The sequence below is a fragment of the Pelodiscus sinensis genome, chromosome 9 (assembly GCF_052426305.1).
Source record: "Pelodiscus sinensis isolate ZL-2025 chromosome 9, ASM5242630v1, whole genome shotgun sequence".
Classification (NCBI taxonomy): Eukaryota; Metazoa; Chordata; order Testudines; family Trionychidae; genus Pelodiscus; species Pelodiscus sinensis.
In genome coordinates, this window is record NC_143060.1 from 25,067,360 (window position 1) to 25,088,211 (window position 20,852).

At 42.0% G+C, this 20,852-nt stretch overlaps 1 protein-coding gene across 2 annotated transcripts in view; it reads left to right on the plus strand.

Annotated features, from left to right (window-relative positions):
* The window catches only part of LOC102460847 (serine/threonine-protein kinase TNNI3K), a 213,073-nt gene that overhangs the window by 10,820 nt on the left and 181,401 nt on the right, over positions 1-20,852 (plus strand). Inside the window, exon 4 of one of the 2 annotated variants that reach the window (XM_006130397.3) lies at positions 3,367-5,046. The exons of the other annotated variant lie outside the window; for it this stretch is intronic. Within the exon in view, the coding sequence (XP_006130459.3) occupies positions 3,367-4,814 (1,448 nt within the window). The 3' untranslated portion in view covers positions 4,815-5,046. Of the gene's footprint in view, positions 1-3,366; positions 5,047-20,852 lie in introns of those variants that run through there. 2 annotated transcript variants of the gene reach the window in all.

A 20,852-nucleotide genomic window follows, 5' to 3' on the forward strand; every position in this document is an offset into this window, starting at 1 on the left:
TGTTAACTTTAAGTTTTTCTATTTGTTCCAAAACCTCCTCTAATGACACTTCAATCTGGGACAGTTCCTCAGATTCACCACCCACAAAGGACAGTGCAGATTTGGGAATCTCCCCAACGTCCTCAGCCATGAAGACTGAAGCAAAGAAAGCATTTAGTTTCTCTGCAATGGCTTTATCGTCCTTGATTGCTCCTTTTATAGCTTGATCATCTAGGGGACCCACAGGTTTTTTTAGCAGGCTTCCTGCTTCTAATGTACTTAAAGAACATTTTGTTATTTCTTTTTGAGTTTTTGGCTAGCTGTTCCTCAAAATCTTTTTTTGCTTTTCTTATTACATTTTTACACTTGATTTGACAGTGTTTATGTTCCTTTCTATTTATCTCACTAGGATTTGACTTCCACTTCTTAAAAGATACCTTTCTGTCCCTCACTGCTTCTTTTACATGGTGGTTAAGCCACGGTGACACTGTTTTAGGTCTCTTGCTATGTTTTTTAATTTGGGGTATACATTTAAGTTGGGCCTCTATTATGGTGTCTTTAAAAAGTTTCCATGCAGCTTTCAGGGATTTGGCTCTAGTCACTGTGCCTTTTAATTTCTGTTTAACTAACCTCATTTTTGTGTAATTCCCCTTTTTGAAATTAAATGCCAGGGTGCTGGACTGCTGAGGTGTTCTTCCCACCACAGGAATGTTGAATGTTATTATATTATGATCACTATTCCCAAGCGGTCCTGTAACGGTTATTTCCTGGACCTGATCCTGCACTCCACTCAGGACTAAATCGAGAATTGCCTCTCCCCTTGCGGGTTCCTGCACCAGCTGCTCCAAGAAGCAGTCATTTAAGCCATTGAGAAATGTTATCTCTGCTTCTCTTCCTGAGGTGACATGTATCCAGTCAATATGGGGGTAATTAAAATCCCCCATTATTATAGAGTTCTCTATTTTGGTAGCCTCTCTAATCTCCCTCAGCATTTCAATGTCAGTATCGCTGTCCTGGTCAGGTGGTCGGTAATATATCCCTACTGCTAATTTCTTATTATTGGAGCATGGAATTTCTATCCATAGCGATTCTATGGAACATGTTGATTCATTTAATATTTTTATTTCATTTGATTCTACATTATCTTTCACATACAGTGCCACTCCGCCACCCACCCGGCCTGCTCTATCCTTTCGATATATTTTATATCCTGGTATGATTGTATCCCACAGATTTTCCTCATTCCACCAGGTTTCAGTGATGCCTGTTATGTCAATCTCCTCATTTAATACGAGGTACTCCAGTTTACCCATCTTATTAGTCAGATTCCTAGCATTTGTGTAGAAGCACTTTAAAAATTTGCCACTGCTTATTTGTCTGCCCTTCCTTGATGCATTGGATTCCTTTGAATGCAGTTGTTTGTCTGCTCTGGCCCATGGTTTGTCTTCTCCCCTCCTCTCTTTCTGACTACAGCTTAGAGAGTCTCTATCAATGGATTCTCCTCTAAGAGAAGTCTCCCTCCGATTTATGTGCATCTCCGCACCAATCGGCTTTCCCCCATCTCTTAGTTTAAAAACTGCTCTACGGCCTTTTTAATGTTTAGTGCCAGCAGTCTGGTTCCACCCTGGTTTAGGTGGAGCCCATCCTTCCTGTATAGGCTCCCCCTCTCCCAGAAGTGTCCCCAATTCCTAATAAATCTAAACCCCTCTTCCCTACACCATCGTCCACGCATTGAGACTCTGAAGCTCTGCCTGCCTACCTGGCCCTTCACGTGGAACTGGAAGCATTTCCAAGAATACCACCATAGAGGTCCTGGATTTCAGTCTCTTTCCTAGCAGCCTAAATTTGGCCTCCAGGACATCTCTCCTACCCTTCCCTATTGGTACCGACATGTACCACGACCACCGGCTCCTCCCCAGCACTACACATAAGTCTATCTAGATGCCTCGAGAGATCCGCAACCTTTGCACCAGGCAGGCAAGTGACCATACGGTTCTCCAGGTCATCACAAACCCAACTATCTATGTTTCTAACAATCGAATCACCCACTACTAACACCTGCCTCCTCCTAACTGGCATTCCCTCCTCCTCAGAGGTATCCTCAGTGCAAGAGAATACCGCAACATCATCTGGGAGGAGGGTCCCAACTACGGGATGGTTTCCCTCTGCTTCCATTGAATGCCCTGTTCCCTTGAGACTTTCATCCTCCTTAAGAGCACTGGGGCTCTCAGACTGGAGGCGGGACAGTACTACAGTGTCCCGGAAAGACTCGTCAACATAGCTCTCTACCTCCCTTAGCTCCTCCAGTTCAGCCACCCTGGCCTCCAAAGCCCGAACTCGGTCTCTGAGGGCCAGGAGCTCCTTGCAACGAGTGCACACATACGCCACCCGCCCACAGGGCAGGTAATCATACATGTTACACTCGACGCAATAAACAGGATAGCCCTCACTCTGCTGCTGGGCTTCTGTCTCCATTTTTCTAATGAATAAGTTTAGGTGTAAATGGGATTCTTTTTAAACCTCTGGAATATAGATTATTCTAAGAGTTATGTTTTAAAGAATGCCCGAAGTCACTTGTGCCCTCTAAACTCCCTCTCCAAACTCTCCTGTTAGCTGTTCCTGGTCACAAGCTCCCTGGTCGCTGAGTCACCGGCTTATATAGCTCTGGTAGCCCCCTCCCCCTGACTGAGGCTCAGCCAATTAACAGAGGCTTCTAGGTTTCAAACCTTTTAGAAGCTCCTTCAAACAAACAAACAATCAAACAAACCACCAAACAGACAAACACAAGCTCAGCACACAGCAAATAACTCCCCCACACACAAACACACACTTCAGACAGCCACTTACCACAAGGGTCCCGTTTTTACTCCCTCTTTTACCTGGAGAACTCCCTCTCCAAACTCTCCTGTTAGCTGTTCCTGTTCGCAAGGTTGATATGGGCAGAAAAAGACAGTATGGTAGAAACGTTTATCTACCAAATCGAAGATGATATGGAAGTAATTCAATTTTGTTGTTTCCATTGTATGCAAAAAGTCCTTTTAGTTTACTAGTTTAAATTGAGTACAAACTATAGAGGATGAAGTCAATACAGTAGGAAATGCCCCCTTTTATGCATACTGTCCTTTGAACACTGAGAATTTAGATGAGGATCCATCATTAATTCTGTTTGAAAGAGTTTGACATTAAATAGGTCAGTTCTTTAAATCTTCATTTTTCTTTTTAATAACATGCTTAGAATACATCTACATGCATGTGTAAAATAGCTACTTAGATATTGTAACCTATAGCTAGTTTTTTATAATTGTACATACCAATAAGTGAGATCCGTAAAGAGGAGTATGTGTGTGTATATGAAACTTGTCTATAATAAAATTTTCTTTTTTTAAGGTGGCTATAGTCAACGTTTACCAAATGCAAGTGCACTGGGGAAAATTTTCACAGCTTTGCCTTTTGGTGACCCTATTTACCAGATGTTGGAGCTAAAATTGGCAATGTACATTGATTTTCCTGCCCATATGAATCCAGGAATTCTCATTACTTGTGCAGATGATATTGAACTGTATAGTATTGGAGCAACAGAAGTTATCATGTTTGGTAAACCTGGATTCACTGCATTAGCTCATCCTTCAGATTTGGTTATTGGTACCACTCATGGAGTATTTGTGTTGGATTCATCTGGTATTTCAGAAAAGGAGCTTGAATACAGATCTTGTCGTCATTTCCTACATAAACCTAGTATTGAAAAGATGCATCAGTCTGGTGCAGTATGCATAAGGAGGAATTGCTCTCAATCAAACTCTTCTGGAGAACATAGTGACTTAAAAATGGACTATGAGTATGTGTATACAGACAGCTTATTTTACATTGATCATAACATTGCAAAACAATTACTAATATTTTTTAAGCAGCTGGATACTCTTTGCTGTGAAATAGATGCATATGGTGATTTTCTCCAAGCTCTGGGACCTGGAGCAACTGAAGATTACACAAAAAACACTGATAATGTCACAAAAGAAGGATCACAGTTAGTAGAAGTAAGACAGAAGCTATTTTCTTTTCTTAAAGGAACATCACTTAATGTTATAGTCTTAAATAACTCTAGGTTCTATCATATTGGGACTACACAAGAATATTTATTTCATTTTACTTCTGAGAGTAAATTGAAATCGGAGCTTGGCTTACTATCTAAAGCATTTAGCATCTTTCCAGATAAAACGGAAAACTCAGATATATCAGCATGTATCATTCAAAGCATACTGGATTCAAGATGTGATATAGCACCTGCCTCTGTTATTGAATATTCTAGGCTGGGACCTGAGGTTTCAGTAGGAGCAAACAGCATTGTCAGTGGTTGTTGCATAAGTGCTAAAGCAGATGTACCACCAAATACTTTTGTGAGTTCACTGAGCGTCAGGATTAATGAAAAAGTAATGTATGTGAGTGTGGTGCTTGGCATCGAAGACAACTTGAAAAAGAATGTGACACTGTTGTCAGACATACATTTCCTTCAGCTTTTTGGAGTCAACTTACTGCAGTGCTTGGATCTTTGGGACCTGAGAATTTCAGACCAACTCTTCTCTGGTGACAAGACAAGCTTAGGTTTGTGGAGTATTCGGATTTTTCCTGTTTGTTCTACTTTAAATGATTCAATTAGTGTGTCATTAAAGATGTTAAGTGCTGTACAAAATAAGTCAGCTTTCAAACTGGGTAGCTGGAAGCTCCTGTCTATTGAAGAAATGCTCTTCTACAAAGATGTAGAATACATGCTGAAGTTCAGGCAGCAAATTTATGAAGAAATCACTCTAAAAAGACAAAAAGAGAAATCTGATTTATAGATGTGCTGCATTTTAAATATGAAGATGATTGATTGTTTTCAAGCTTGTAAAACCCAAAAGCAAAAAGTGTAGAACTTTTTTCTGATTTAATTGAAGTAGAAATAATGAAATTGCATTAACAGTGTTATTGTAGCATAACATTAGTAATGCAGAAAACACAGATAAACTATTCTTTTGATGAAAGAATTAATGAAATATTTCAAATATATGAAAACACGAAGAGATGAATATTCTTGGCGTATCCATAATGGGTCTTTTTTTTAGCTTTGTTAATAAGAATATGGAATGAACGTTAATTAGGAGTTTGAAAAAGTTTTAAGTAGTTTTCAGTCTACAGTGTTGGCTCCTGCAACATGGTGTGACCTAGCAAACATCTTTTCACTATATCCTTCGAAAATTAGTATTTCAAAATGTGAAGGAAATTGCATATATTTATATCTGTAAGCCAACTCAGAAATGGTTTGGATAAAATACCTCATGTAACCTATCAATTTTAATGTTACAATCTGTTGGATCTGTATATCCAGATTTGGTGCATGTTAGGATATAGTCGTGTAAATAATTAACTGATAAGCCTGGGTTTATCGGTTAATCCAACAACTGCATGCATTTCCTCCCCATTGCTGCCTCTGCAAGGGGGAAGTGGGAGATGGAAGATGGTGCCTGTGAGGAGCCAGCTTTTAAGCTGCAGAGCTGCCTGCCCTCCCCACCACCACGCTGCTGCCTGTGATGGAGAGGTAACAGTGCAGAGGGTGAGAGGAGCAGGCAGGAGCCAGTACACATGGGGAGCTGTATTACGGGCTGCTGAATGTGAAGTTAGAAATATGAAATATGAGTCTGTTTATAGCTTTAAATGTGCTAATGAGAACCATTACCGATGCCCTAGAAACCTAATGACTTGGTGATCAACTTAACCTGCAAACAGCCTTGTTTGTCCTTTAAGTCCATAAGGTGGTTGGTCCTATGAAAACATGTGACCATACCACCTGATACTGGGATTTATGAACCTGGTATTTTTTCATGGAAGGGGAAGATATAAAACAAAAGATTCCTGCTGGGGGGGGGGGAAGAGGAGGAACGGAGGGGGGAGTCTTTTTAAGCAATGGGAAGCTATCAGACTCTGACTTGGAGATTATGACTGAAATATCTGAAATAATAAGAACAACTCTTTAGTTTAAGAATCTAAATGACATAAGTTTTAGTGAATTAAAACTCGTTATATGTTTTCATTTTAATTTAGTAAATTACTTTGATCCATCTGTTCACACTTGCAATCACTTAAATCGGGGTGGGCAATAATTTTTGACTGGGGACCACTTCAGAAATTTTTGAAGTGGCCCTGGGTGGGACCAGGACATTTCCATGCTTCCCCGCCCACAGACCCTGATTGATCTAGGGGTGAGGGAGTGCATGAAGTCTTTGCCCCCATTCCTCTCAGAGAGAACTACCAGCTGTTCTGAACAGCTGGCAATTCCCTCTAGACGCCCACATCCCTGGCAGTGGAAGGAGACTTTGTGCGCTTTGCTCCCTACCCCCAGGTCAGTCGGGCTGGGGTCGGGGGAGGAGCACACGAAGTCTGCCCCCACTCTGCAAGGGAGCACCACACTTAGAGACACCTGCCAGCTGAGCAGCAGCTGGTGGTGAAGTGCCGAGCCCCTTGTAGGGAAGGAGGAGACCTGGTGTGCTCCCCCCGCTCCAAGGCCTTGATTGATCTGGGGCCCACAAAGTCTCCTCCCACCACCAGGGCATAGTGTTCTAAGTGCTGTTTACTCCTTTCAAAGCAGGGCGGGTGGAGACTTCACACACTTCCTCCCACCCAGCAGCAGATACAGGGCAGGACGAGCGGGGCGGCTCACCCGGGCCCCGCGCTTCAATAGGCCCCGCGCCAGCCCCGCTAGCCCTGCCGTGTATCTGCTGCTGCTGCCCTCACCTGCTGGAGCCGCCTCTGCTGCTGTCTTTCGCTGAGAGTCCACGAGCAGCTCCGTTAGCCAGTGGCGCATGCGGTAGCGGCTTGTTGCCAGCGAGGCAAAGGGCGAAGCTTGGCCATGGCGCCCGGGTATCCCGCTGCTCCACCCTCCTGCCCCCCAGAGAGGACGGAGATGGCGCAGTTTCTCCCCCGGGGGAAGCCCAGACCCCTTTCCCGCCGCGCCCGGAGACAGAGCAACCCGCCCGCCAGGGAGACCCCATCTCCTCCCACCAGTCCCCACCTCCCATCACTTGTGGGCGCAGTGCAATCCAGCTCCAGAGACAGCACCCCCTCCCCCCTCACACATCCCTGGGAGCAGGAGGAGTTGGCAGCTGCCCCTGCCCAGCCAGGAGCTGTTGGAGAGGCTGAAATGGTCATTTTGGCCTGTCTGATGAGTCAGACACCACTGCCCTCTGGTCCTCCCTATGGCCCATCTGTGTGCCATCCTCCAGGTAGCCACACCCTGCCTGCCCCCCAACCCGAGTAACCAGACGCTGCCTGTCCCCCCAAGTCCCAGCACCCACACGCTGCCTGCCCCCCAAATCCCAGCACCTAATGCTACCTGGCCCCCCAAGTCCCAACAGCCACATGCTGCCTCCCCCCAAATACCCAAACGTGCCTGCCCCCCCAAAGCATCAACACCCACACTTCACCTGGCCCCCGCAAGTCCCAATGCTGCCTGGCTGCTGAACACCCAACGCTTTCTGGCAAATACCAGTCATGGGCAGCCAAAGAGAATCGACTGTGACCCAGGAGCGTTTTGTAGGTCCATTGAAAACGACCTGTGTAAAGAAATGGACTTTACTGAGATAATTGGAGAATGTGCTGCCAAAAGAGGTAAACAGCTATAGTAGACTTAAATACAAATTAAAATGTTTAATTAGTAATGCAGAATTGTGTTTAAGAATGAATTACAATATAATTAAAATAAAAATTATCCAACTAAATTAAGTTTCTATCAAATTTTCCCAATTCACATTTAATATGAAAAATAGCCTCCAATGTGCGCATTTGACGCCTTTTTTCTATTTTGTCTCCAAAGTGGGGCCCCAAAATTGTGCTGCCCTGGGCCCCGCAAAACTCTCATCCGCCCCTGCTCCCACCCCCAAGTTCTGGGAGCGGAAGGATCTCCGTGGGTCAGATCCAGCCTGCAGAGGCCCTTTTGCCCACCCCTGACTTAAATCTTACTGTTTGCATTTAATAAACACATTTTTGTTTACTACCAGACCTGGAGTCAATAATTGGGGGGAGCGGGAACCACTCTGTATATCTCTCTTTCATTGATAAAGAAACATCAGTCATGAGTTTTCCTTATGTACAACTTTTACACAGAGAAAGGTGGATTTAATTGGCGTTTTGATTCCATTTGGGAATTGATTTCCTGGGTTCAGTGCTCTAGAACTGCATCTCCCAGTGGTTTAGTGTCTGCAGTGCTCTGGGCCTTGTCTGAGAGGGTATGTCTACACTACCCCTCTAGTTCGAACTAGGGGGGGTAATGTAGTCATACAGAGTTGCAAATGAAGCCCGGGATTTGAATTTCCCGGGCTTCATTTGCATAAAGCCGGCCGGCGCCATTTTTAAATGCCAGCTAGTTCGGACCCCGTGCCGCATGTAGCCGCGCGGTACGGGGTCCGAACTAGCCGACATTTAAAAATGGCGCCGGCCGGCTTTATGCAAATGAAGCCCGGGAAATTCAAATCCCGGGCTTCATTTGCAACTCCGTATGACTACATTACCTCCCCTAGTTCGAACTAGGAGGGTAGGGTATACATACCCAGAGAGACCAGGGATCCGTCCAACAGGACTAGGTGGTGGAGGAGCACCACAGAACAAGAAGGCGGGTATCAGTGGGATGATCAGCACACCGGGAAACCATCTCAAAGGAATTTCAGTGACCACACCTCATCACAGGAATTTTTCATTACTTGAAGCAAAGCAAAGATTTTGTTTGTGTTGGTTAAACTTCAGCTTGTCATCACTTTTACAAACAATGGCAAGCATATGTGCTGTATGTATCTTCTTGCAGAATACTGAATAATTTGTAGAAAGAATTTATGTAAAAGCCTGTGATCTGAAATGTGTCATAAATAAATGCACTTTACATATCTCTGCATCCTGGTCCTTTCTGGGTCAAAGATGTCCAGAACCTCATTAACTTATGATTCCACTTCTTTGAATCCTCTTGTGGTGCATAAGTATCTCTCAAGACCCTTATGTCTTGTGGTCACTTCATAACTTCAGTTTTCAAAGGAGACCAGGGACAATTTCTGCTTGTTTCATCTTTGAGTAGCAAGCTGTGGTAATGTCTCTTTCTGTGTCTCATGTTCAGATGTGTCTGCCTGATACCTACAGTGTCTCCTACAAAAAGTCTCCTTTCATTCTATAATACCGACATTCACAATATTCAGTGGCACTGCAATAAACTTCTGTTTTGCCCAGAATTTAAACTGCATTAAGGATCCCTATACAGTCTCGTCTCTGACAATTCTTCCTGCCCTCTTTAGACTTTGCACATTTTCCAGAAGCTTTTAAGTGATGAATATATCTGCTCTTTTTCATCATCTTGGAACATGCAGTCACATTCTCAACCCATGTCATCCCTTCCATCATGCATTTTTATTCTGTTGACTATGGGTGATCTTGTGCCGTAGCTGTCCATTTTGTGTCTGTTTACTGAACTAATTAACCCTGCACCCTCCACACAGTCATTTAACTATATTTTTTTCTCTGATTGTTTTACTACATTGTTGCCATTTAAATTATTTTAACTTATTTTTTCCTTAAAATGTGCCCATTAAGCTATCACAATGCTAGGTGAAAGGTATTTGTGCAGTAGCTGTGTGACGGGACAGGCCCGCACAGTGCGGAGGCGCCCTCCCAAACGGCACTATACGGCGGGACGCCAGGCGCCAGCCGGCTTTGTCCGGGCTGCTCGGCAGCCGCGCAGAGCGCTTTGGCCTTAGGCACGCCAGATGACGTCGGCCGGACTCCGTCGGGGGCTTGGGGCACGTCGCCGTGGCAACGGGAGGACGTCCGGACGCGAGAGGTGGGGCCGCCAGGAGACGCTGGGGTCACGGCCCCGGCGCCAGATTTAAAATGGCCGGCGGAGGAGAGACAAGAAGGGGGAGTGGAGGTGATCGCCCCCGACGGAGGCCGGCGGCTGAAGGAGCACTCGGCTGACCCATTCCCCAGTCCTCCCGAGTGGGCACCGAGCATCGACGGTGAGCGAACCGATCGGGAAGGCCGGGTGCCAAGTGGCGCCGGCGCGGGAAGAGAAGGAAGCAGCCCAGGGCAGAGTCTGGATTGACTGGTGGGCTGACGCGTTAAGGGTTCACGCCCCGTCAGCCGGGTCGGGTCAAACGGAACCCGAACCCTTAGGGCCCTGGGCTGGGGCCCGTGAGAGTGGGTGGGCCCGGGCCCTCCTTCCCCTCCCGCCTTGCTAGGGAGTGGGAAACTGAAGACGAACACGTCTGAGAGGAAACTAAAGGAATTGGTTCACTGGTTAGGAGAGGGACTCCGGGCGAGGCGACCTGGGATGTCACAAGCTGGAATGTGAGTAAAAAATAGAACTGCATTTCTCATGAAAAATATATTTGAAGTCAAGTGTGAATTTTTTGTCTCCAGACTCCTAAAATTAATTATTTTTCTATTTTTTAGCATGGAGCCAGATTCTTATCTCTGGCACTAGTGTAAATTTGGAGGAACTCCTTGGATTTACTTTGGTAAAACAGATCAGAATTGAGTATCTTTAATGTTCAACAATAGTTTTAATGACTAAAGAGAGTATATACTGAGTGCAAAATGTTGAGTACATGTAGCTTTTGTCTTATCAAGGAATTATCAGTAATAAAGCTATCCCTTGTTGAGTTCTTCAGAGGTTTTAGAAGAAGGGGAAACGTAGGGTGGAATTTGTGGTTTGGCTTGTTAGGGCAGAGAGCCTAATGAGTGCATGTGTTATGGTTCACAAAAGATCCCCTGTTTAGAGTGGGGTTGTAATCAAAGAAAAATATCAGATTACATTTGTACTATCTTTTTTGACATCTCACAGTAACAAAGTGCTTGTGGGATGCTCTTTTAACTCCTACGTGTTCTTTCTTGATCTCAGTTACAAGGCAATGGAATATCTTATGAATATTATTTAATAGCAAAGTCATCTTTAACTTTCATCATGTATCACTGGTAAGACACTACAGGTTGAACCTCTAAAGTCCAGGACTCTTTGATCCAATGGACCTCAGATGATGCTGGAACAGAGCACCCTAGTTAGCTGATGTGGTGGGGAGCACAGCCCCAACCAGGCTGACAACAAGGAGCACAGCCCTGATGGGGCTGGTGGCCAGGAGCACAACCCCAACTGAGCCAGAAGCAGCAGGGCCATCACAGTGGGGACTGGTGCAGCAGGAAACGCAGTCCCAGCCAGGCTGGAGGCCGCAGGGCCAGCACATCAGGGAGCGCAGCCTGAGCCCAGTGTCTGGGTTTCCACAGCTGGTAGGGGAGACTTGATCTCTTCTGGTCTGGCAAACTCCCTGGTTCCGGGCTGCTCAGGTCCTGAGGGTGCTGAACCAGGGAGGTCCAACCTGTTGATTCTTTTTGGAAAATTTATCTATTTGACTTAAGTACAGAAGAACCAAATCCCCTCCCACAGGTTTGAAGGGGAGTGAGACTGTGGGTTTAATTTGCAGAAGGGAATGAAAGCTGAAGAAAAAAGGGAACAGGATGAAGTGCTGGTAAATTTTTTTTAAATGGCTTCAGAGTAGCATGCTTGTGAAGACTGAGATTAAAGATTGCAATCAAATGTCACAAATCAAGAAGTAAAATTAGTCACAGAATATAATGCATGAAGGCATGAGAATGCTTAATCTATTTTCAAATTTGCATAATCTTTGTCATGAACTATTGTGGTGCTATACAAAACATTGTATGAAAAACAAATGTTTGTCATAGAGACTTTGCATCTTCAGTTAGACTACATCTACACTGCAGTGCTATTTCGGGATACCTCTGGTATCCCAAAATATCTATTCCACATCTTTTGAGTCCACCTGTTATTTTGAAATATAATGGGCTCACTATTCTGACGTCCCTGTAAACCTCATTCCACGAGGAATAAGGTGTGTAGCAGAATAGTGATTTATTTTAAAATAAGTGCTGTGTAAACAGCACCAAATTTCGAAATAAGCTATTTCAAAATAACATTGAAATAAGATATGCAATTTGCATAGCTCAAATTGCATATCTTATTTCGACCTACGGTGCAGTATAGACGCACCCTTAGAGACTATACTTTATTGCATGGTTTTCATGCTGAATTGCCTCATCAGTATAACAACCTAACTACACAGCCACAATAACCAGCTATTTATGCCCTTTTAACATGCTCATTAATTCTTAACACTTATAAGATGATTTATTCTAAAAAAGTCCCCAAACATAATGAATTAATAGTTACTTTGTTCACCAAAATTAGTTTTAGTATAAAGATAGAGATTTTGTTTTTTGTGCCAACAGCTGGTGTTTGGAGATGAGGAGGGGAGAGAGAGGCACAATGACCAAATAGCTGCTGAGGAGTGCGAGGTAGCCTCAATGGACTGGTAACTACTGCATCCTGTATTACCTCCCAACAGGGAGGATAGAAAGGGAGGGAGGCTGAAAAGACTGCAGCCTGTATTGCCTCCCAACAGACAGGATGGAATCCTGATGAGAGCCCACCTCACCCAGCCATGACTCTGTGGCCTGTGGAATGCCAGAAGCATGTAAACATTTGGGACTTGTGCTGGGGTCCAAAAGTATGCACTACAGTTTTACAGCTCTGTAGTCTGAGACCCACAAGCCCAAGTCAGCTAATACAGGCGAACTGTAAGTGTTTAATTGCAGTGTGCATACACCCTAGACCCCTTTCACTCCCTGCACAGTTGCACAAGGAAGAAAAAGTCTCCTTGAAGTCTCTCCTTTCAATTCAGAAGAGAAAGCACAATTGGTCCCAGAATGTGGAAACATGGATGTGCTGCTTATTGGTAATGTGTTCATTGCTGTGTTCATTGGTAATTCTTTGTCCCATCATTTATGTATTCTTCCTCACACTAGCCAGGTTTCAAGAACTTAGCAGTTTTACAAAGCCAGAGGGTGTCTGTTTAAACACACTGAGGGGTTAAAGGTTGATCCTATCTCTATTTTTCCTTTGTGTTGTTATAATCCTCACAGCTTCCTTTGCTTCCGCTAGTTAGTTTTACAAGCAGAACTGTCGATAACAACAAAGACAATAATTGTTCCCAACAAGGTTTCTTGTTATGTGGAGCTGTTCAGTCAGCATCCTATTAGCAATACTATCTATGAAGTAGTGCATTCACGGTATAAGAGCTGGTGGGATGCCAAGCTCAATACAACTCATCACAGCACTGATACAATCTACCCAGGCCAAGTTGCATTGAAATCTTTTATTGCCAAAACATGCTCACTAATCTGTGGCTAATTCTTTTTTTTACTAACATGGAAATTAGTATATTTTAATTATGGTGTCATGATAGGACAGTAATTGCATAATTTGTAAAATGCAGTCTACATTAAATCTGATTTTTAAAACCCACCCACATCCTTTCCTCTTGTTTTGTATTTTGTTTTGTCAGGAACTTCTTTTTGGAAAAGGTAACTACAAACGTTAAAGCATGTTCCTTAGGGGGAGAGGGAATTATGGATTTAAACAGTTTGAAAATGTGTGTTAATATATCTGGGTGGGGTATAAACAAGGGTTTTACAAAAACCTGTGGGCTCAAATCAGCTTCATCCCACTAAATCTGCAGTAGCAGGCAGGCATGGAACTTGGCCTAACTTGTTTTGGAGCTTGGATACCCTAGAAGGAATCTCAGCTAATTTAACCAGAGAACTAAGTCAGCACAGGACCTAACCATATTGGAGGCACATGCTGTCTATTGAAGAACTGGAAGGATAGTGAGGCAGGGTGTGTCACAAAGGAGCGCTGCATCACCTGACTCTCAACAATTTCCTTGTCCACCTTTAACTCAAACAATGTGGGCTAAAGATTTCAAAATGGTTTTACGCATTCATCCCCCATGAAAAGGAACAGGCCTGCTTTTACCTGTCTGACTGAAATTATTCTCAGGCATATAATTTTATTCAGTTTTATAAAACTTGGCTCATATCATGAACACAGTTTTAAAAAAAAGTTACACTTAATAGTATAGAATTGTATATGTTTCAGAATAATGTTGGCATCTCTGTTATGCAGGATTTCTTCTTTACTTTTTATAGTACAGCTATTCTCCAAAGTAAAGATTGCTTAAACAGTTCTCTGTATTAGATGTACTATATGTTGCATTCATCATTCAAAGGTTACTTGTGTTTACATCTCTTTACAATATGTGATAACCTTGACCAGCAAGGGTAAGTAATTCCCTGAACATGCAAATACATTCCTATTTTCCTATCACTTTTTGAATAGATTTGTTAAATGTCTACCCTTTTTCCTTTGCAAACCAGTGAAGTGTTTCATGTCCAGTCTTATTTAACATGTAGCTTGTCAGTGCATTGCTCTAAGAGGAAATAAAACATTTAAATCTTGAAGCAGAGAGCTTAATAAAAAATAGATCTTTTGTAACAGAATAAGTGTAGATTTCTTTTACTGTGAGAGCAAGATTAGAGCTTTTTATGGTCTTGTGCTAATCCACGATTGCTTTCTATACTATATATTTTGGCTTTGAGATTTCCGAGAGCAAATTGAGATTGATAGGAGCTGTGGTTAATAAAATTGTGATTCCTCATATATTAATTTAATGTTTTTAGTACTTAAGAAACAATTAAGTTTAGTGCAATACTGCTGAAAAGCAATCATTTATAGAAATGTTTCCACATACTATTTCAAATAAAGTATTACAAATATTTTATGATATGCAGTGTTTTGGTGCATGCATATATAAAGTATTAGATTTACCCAGTGTTGCTCAGGACCCTAACTCCATTTTTGTTGTTTTTAAAATAAAATGAAAGTGTACAATCCTCACTTAAATCATTGCTTTGGGGTGTAGCTGGGGAGTGAAAGGTTCGGTATGCAGGGAGAGTACGCCCTGGGAAGAGAGAACTAACCCATCCATCTTTCATCACAGAAGATTGAAGCCAGGTAAGAAGTGCCTTTCCATGGCTGTTGCAGCTCCAGCAGGCATAGCTGCAGGAGGGGTGCATATCCCCTCATTGGGATAGGTCTAGGTTCATTTTCCCCCTGCTCTCCCCAGAAAGAGGAGAAAGTGCAGTTTGCTGTGTTCCTCACTCACTCCCTCAGCCAAAAATGTTCCCATATGAATCCAGGGAGTTGGGGGGGAGGGGAATACTTCAGCCCCACCACCACTACCTTCTCCAAAGGGCATCTGCATGACAGAGGGGCTCAGAGCTGGAACAGCCAGTTCCATTCACCTGCCTGGTGATTTTGTCTCTTTTCTGTATGGTTTTATAAGAAGCCATTCCATTCCAGACACATCCCATTTTATTGCAACAGCCAAATCCTTACCTTGCTTTAAGTTATAAGAGGAAGTTGTAGATCAAATTTGGTGGTCCTAACTCTTACTATTTTGGAGGAGTTCTTGAACAGATGGGCTTGGCAGACAAATTCTCAAATATATAGTAGATATATGGCTGACACACACATTTTTCATGACCAATTTCAGAGCTATCATTCATAAATAAGTACTTATGGATGCATCTGTTGCTTCCTACTGAGTCATAATAAAAAACAAAATTTTGCCCACTAACTGTAATGAGCCTATAATTTTATGTGGTCTTCTTTACATTAAAGTTCTGGTAATATCAGATTAAGTTACTGCATTGTTCAAAAAAAGAAATTACAAAAGAAAATTTCTGTATGAAAAATTATGTTTAATGGGAATAAAAAGCATATACGTGAGCATGCTAAAAGGAATCTCAATTAGTCCATTTAAAAAAATTAAAGTATCTATTAGATGCCAGCTGCTGGATTCTCCTGGATATTTTTGGTTATTTAAAGCCATAATCTTTCATTGGCTTCACTTGTTCAACCATCACAAGATGTGGCACTTTCAGTGTAGTCAACAAAGTTAGCTAATATCATTTGAATAAGAATGATCTAATGTGAAATACTGGTTTCCACTGAAATCACTGGGAAATTTGCCATTGACTTCACTGAAGCCAGGATTTTACCTCTAGCTTTTTGTTGATGTAATAAAGGTTTCTTCACTTCGTTAGGAATATGATTTCTTGAAACAGATAGTAATAAGGTTTCATGGATCTTCTGTTGACCATATTGTCAGCAAATAGTATAAAGGTGAAGTTCTACTGACTTATTGGGGATACTATAGCTCCTGAATTCCTGTTGAACCTTAAAGAAGCAGGAGCAGCTCACTAGACTAAGGAGCGAAGACACATGAGTGTAAGAGTAAAATGTAAGGGGAAAAGTATAGTCCTTTTCTCACACACGTGAGTAATTACTCACATGAATGCTACCACTGAATCCAACAGGACTCATGGAATTAAATGTTCACCTGTGTAAGAAACTCACAACTGTTCCTTTGTGCTTGATGTTGCTGTGGTGACCAGTTGAGATATGTTAACATATTAGGGTTTTTAAATGACTTATATTAATGTGATCAGGTACGTTGATTGCAGTGGGATCAAGTGAGCTGAGATTAGTAGTGGAAGGCTATCTAAAAGAAGTGAGATTTGAAACAACTATTCAAAGGAAAGGAGGTGATAAGGCCATACTAAGGGATGATCTGAGACAAAACGTGGAGTCCCTGCAGCAGCAGGAGATGACGAGATGATTAGCAGACAGTGAGGTCTTGGGACAGGTGTACGGAATGCCTGTATAACTCTATTCCTAGATCCGCTTCTTCACATCTCTGTGATTGTTTCTCCTCTCATCCATTGTCTGTTTAGACTAAGTTCCTTGGGGCAGGAGCTGTCACTTTACATATTTGTAAAGTGCTTGTATAATAGAGCCCTGATCTCAATTGGACCTGTAATCCTACTGCAATACAAATAATTGATAATATGAATAATCCAAGCAGCTACAAATGTGAAAGGAGTGCAAAGAAATCCAAAAAAGCCTGCTACTACTTCTTCAGAAATTCTCAGCTCTTGAGGATGTGTAATGGAAATACATATTTATTTTTTCCTTGGGGCTTATTCTTACAGGTGTTCCTGGGCTAACAAGGAACAATGCACTGCTAATGAATAATTGTGCTCTTGATTTACCCATTGTCTTTTTTTTAACTTGCATAGCACTTTACAAAAGTGAACTATTTTTATCCTCAGTCCACCTTTGAAGTAGCTGACTATAACTGTCTCCATTTCATAGCTGGGAAAAGCAAGGCCTGGCACAGTCAAAGGACTTGCACAAGAACACAAAGTAATGAGATTTCCTGACACACAGTCCTATGCCCAGACCTCTAGATCATGATGCTTCTCCAAGTATATTTACTTTCAACTTTTTGGGGTAGAAAGGGGCTAATGATGAACTCTTAATTTAGGCAGAACTAACTAGCCCTTCACGATCCATGCATCAGGAGTTTTCCATTAAATAAGGACTGTTCTTAAAGAAATGCAAGATTTGATCCATGAGCATGTGCTGGATTTGCTAGACAGATATAGTATTTATAGACCTCTGTAGAGCTGCCTGGCTTCCATCCATCCTGAAATGTTACTGTGCAGGATGGTACAGTCTCAAATAAAGCCAAGATGAGTGTTTAATGGTTTTATTCATGTCAGCTTTCTTTATTTAATTAGTTTTCCTGTGTAGTGCAATAATAGGGCTCATAATGAACATCATCCTAATGATTTCCCTGAATGCTTTGAGAGCATGGTATAATGAACAGAGATTTGGCCATACTGTATATATTACATTATGAAATTTGCGATGGGAGTATTATTTCAGGAACCTTTTAGGCAGGAAATTGAAATCTGAGAAATTGGGCACTTAAAGAAGAACGTCAGGAGTACTAGATGGGGGGGAAAAACAAATGAAAGCCTGAAAGATATAAGTGCTAGAAAGATAGGAGAGTTTGAGAGAAGCAATACAGAGAAGGGTGAAAATGATTTGGATCTCAAAAGAAACACTATTGCCTTGGAAAGAAAATGTATCTGTAATACAAGAGCTCAGTGTTTCCATCCTCTTCTTGTTCCTAAATCTCTAACACACACACACACTTCACTTTCTCTCTCCTTTCTACTTGCAGCTCAAGAGATGGCATGTGGATGATTAATCCCTTTGCAAATGCCAGTGTTACACTGTGGTAATAAAAATAGCAGTACTTTTAATCCATTGTCACAGAGGAGCCATTGTAAACACCTGTTTCATTTTATGGGATATTTTATTTTGTATTTTATTTTCATAATATGTACTTAATTTTAGAGTTCTTATCATTATCAGTGTTATATCTGGATGTCACTGCAACAACACTGAAGTAGATGATGGTAATTTATAATCCTTCCACGTAGATATTATTAGAATGGGAAGAAGGAAGAAATCTGAAAAAAGGATAATTTCAAAAGGTTCCATGAAAAGAACTCATATCATCTGAAATGGGAAGTGAATTTGGCATGCAGTGTTCTCGCAAAGTCAAGTCTGACAGCTGTACATCTTCAAATATAAAAACATTAACGAAACTTTAAAAATTAAAGAACTCTGCAGCTGCATATTCTGTAGATGTTATTTCTGAGGATTATGTTCATTGAAAAATATTGCTCTTTGCTTTTTAATGCTAACTGTATGGATGTTAACTTGAACTAGTCTAACAGTTCTATCAGTGTACAGGCAGTCCCCGGGTTACATGGATCCAACTTACATCGGATCCCTACTTACAAACGAGGTGAGGCAACCCCACATTAGCTGCTTCCCCCCAGCAGACCAGGGAGACGCAAAGCTAGCACCCGCCCCCAGCTGACCAGGGAGACGCAGAGCGGCTTTTCTCAGTAGACACCTCAGCTTGAGAATAAAGGACTGAGGGAAGTGAGGTGTGGAAGAATAAAACTGAGCTCTGGAGAAATGTTTGGCTAGAGTTTCCCCTACAATAAGCACCAGTTCCGACTTACATACAAATTCAACTTAAGAACAAACCTACAGTCCCTATCTTGTATGTAACCCAGGGACTGCCTGTATTTATAATTTTTTTATTTGCAAACTGCCCGTGATTTTTCTTTTTTGTTTTTCTTTTTTGTTTCATTTTTTTTGTTACCATTTTGTTCATTGTTTTCTGTTAGTCAATGAACTCTTCATGCAAACAATTCATCTTACAGGGTGTATGGAGAAGTACTACTCCTATTCTCGCAGGAAAGGAGAGAAGGACCACTAGGACTTCCCCCAAAGGGGCTGACAACAGGTACTATGGCTACAGGGCTAATCGGGGGAGGGTGTTGCCCAGAGCTCAGGTGAGTCCGTACTTGGTCAGATAAGAATCCAAGTTTAAAGTTCTGAGCCCTTGATATTCCCCCATCACTGGTTTTATTTTTGCCATTTTTGTTGGCAGTGGCTTCTTTCATTGATCTCAAAGAACTCTATAAAGACCAGTGGGTATTAATATTCTGATTTTACTGGGAAGAAACTGAGGTGCCTTTGTCCAAGATTATAAGGCAAATGCATGACAGAGCCAGGTATAAAGCCTGTCTTCTGACTATCCATATAGTACCATACCTTGCTGCTTTCCTGGCTTTCTTTCACTGATCCCAAACAGAACACACAGATGTTTGCATCCTGACTCTGCAGTCTACATCAGTGAGCTGGAAACTATCAGAAGTTTCCAGTTTGGGCCATTTTTATCAGACCATTCCTCTGAAAGGGAAAGTATATGCATTAAGGCCAGATCTTGCTTCCACTGATGTCCATAGCAAAACTCCCAACAATATAGACCCTCCTAATATATAGCTTATTCAGAAAACTATCTTCAAAAGTTGCATTGATACAAATGGACATTGAGCTTCTTAATCTCCTTTTTTCCATTAAGACTTTTAAGGGTGGGGGGAGCAGAAGCAAATATATTTATGGGAAATCCTTTTTTGTGTTATGTTGTGTTTCTAAAATATGGCATAAGTATTCACAGAACCTGCATTTGGATGGATGCCCATAACTGCATTTTAAGAATCTGAAGAAAAATAAATATGAAGCTAATAAAAGCTGGGAAATATAGATTTTCATTTTGGCTATAGGTTTGTAGGTAGTTGCTTGTATGTGGAGTATCAGTTATGAGGCCTTTGTCTTTTATCAAACATTTGGGTGCATATCTCAAGCTGTTTGGCCAATGCCACTCAAAAGTGTTTAAAAATATATTGTTGGTTTTGCGTGCAAATCAGCTCAAATAAACTGGTGCAGAGAAGCACAATAGGAGTGCTGATTTGTTTACAATGGGATGTGCTACATTAAACATTTTAGGTCTATATTTGTGTGTATATGTGTTCACGTATTATCTTGACTGGAATCTTTAAGGTCAATTGTCTATCAATTGTGGCATTTTTTAACCTTGATATTATGACTTTAAACAGCCAGTATAAAAATAAATAGAAGATTCAGAAATGCAGACATCAGATGAATAAAATATTGGAATGAGAAAATAAACATGAGAGACCATGGGGTGCAAGGGAGGGACGGAGAGAGAAAGAAGAGAGGCAAAGGAGCAGACTATTGGTAAGTAGATTCCAAAGCAATAAGCCACTTATTTGGAAGCCTCAAAGATAACTAAACTACTTCCTTATGTCTTTCCTTTCTCCTTAAAGATGCTGACCTATATCAAGCTGCAGTCCCTGATGGTGGAAGGTCCACTTATAGTAGAGGGGCAAGCCATGCAAGTGGCCTTCATCTCCCACTCCTCTTGGGGATAACAGAGATGACCACTACAGCAATCTCCAGAACAGCCTCTTCCATTAGCACTCTAGTAGAGCTGGGCTGCCTTAGCAGAGATGATGCCAGAACTGCTGCTTTTCTTATCCCCGGAGCTGAACTCCTGTGGGGTGGGTGAGGAAACAAGGATACAAAATGCACAGTACACCATAACCTTGAGCTAATGGGTAAATCAGATTTTCTGTTCAGTTGTACAATATTTCAT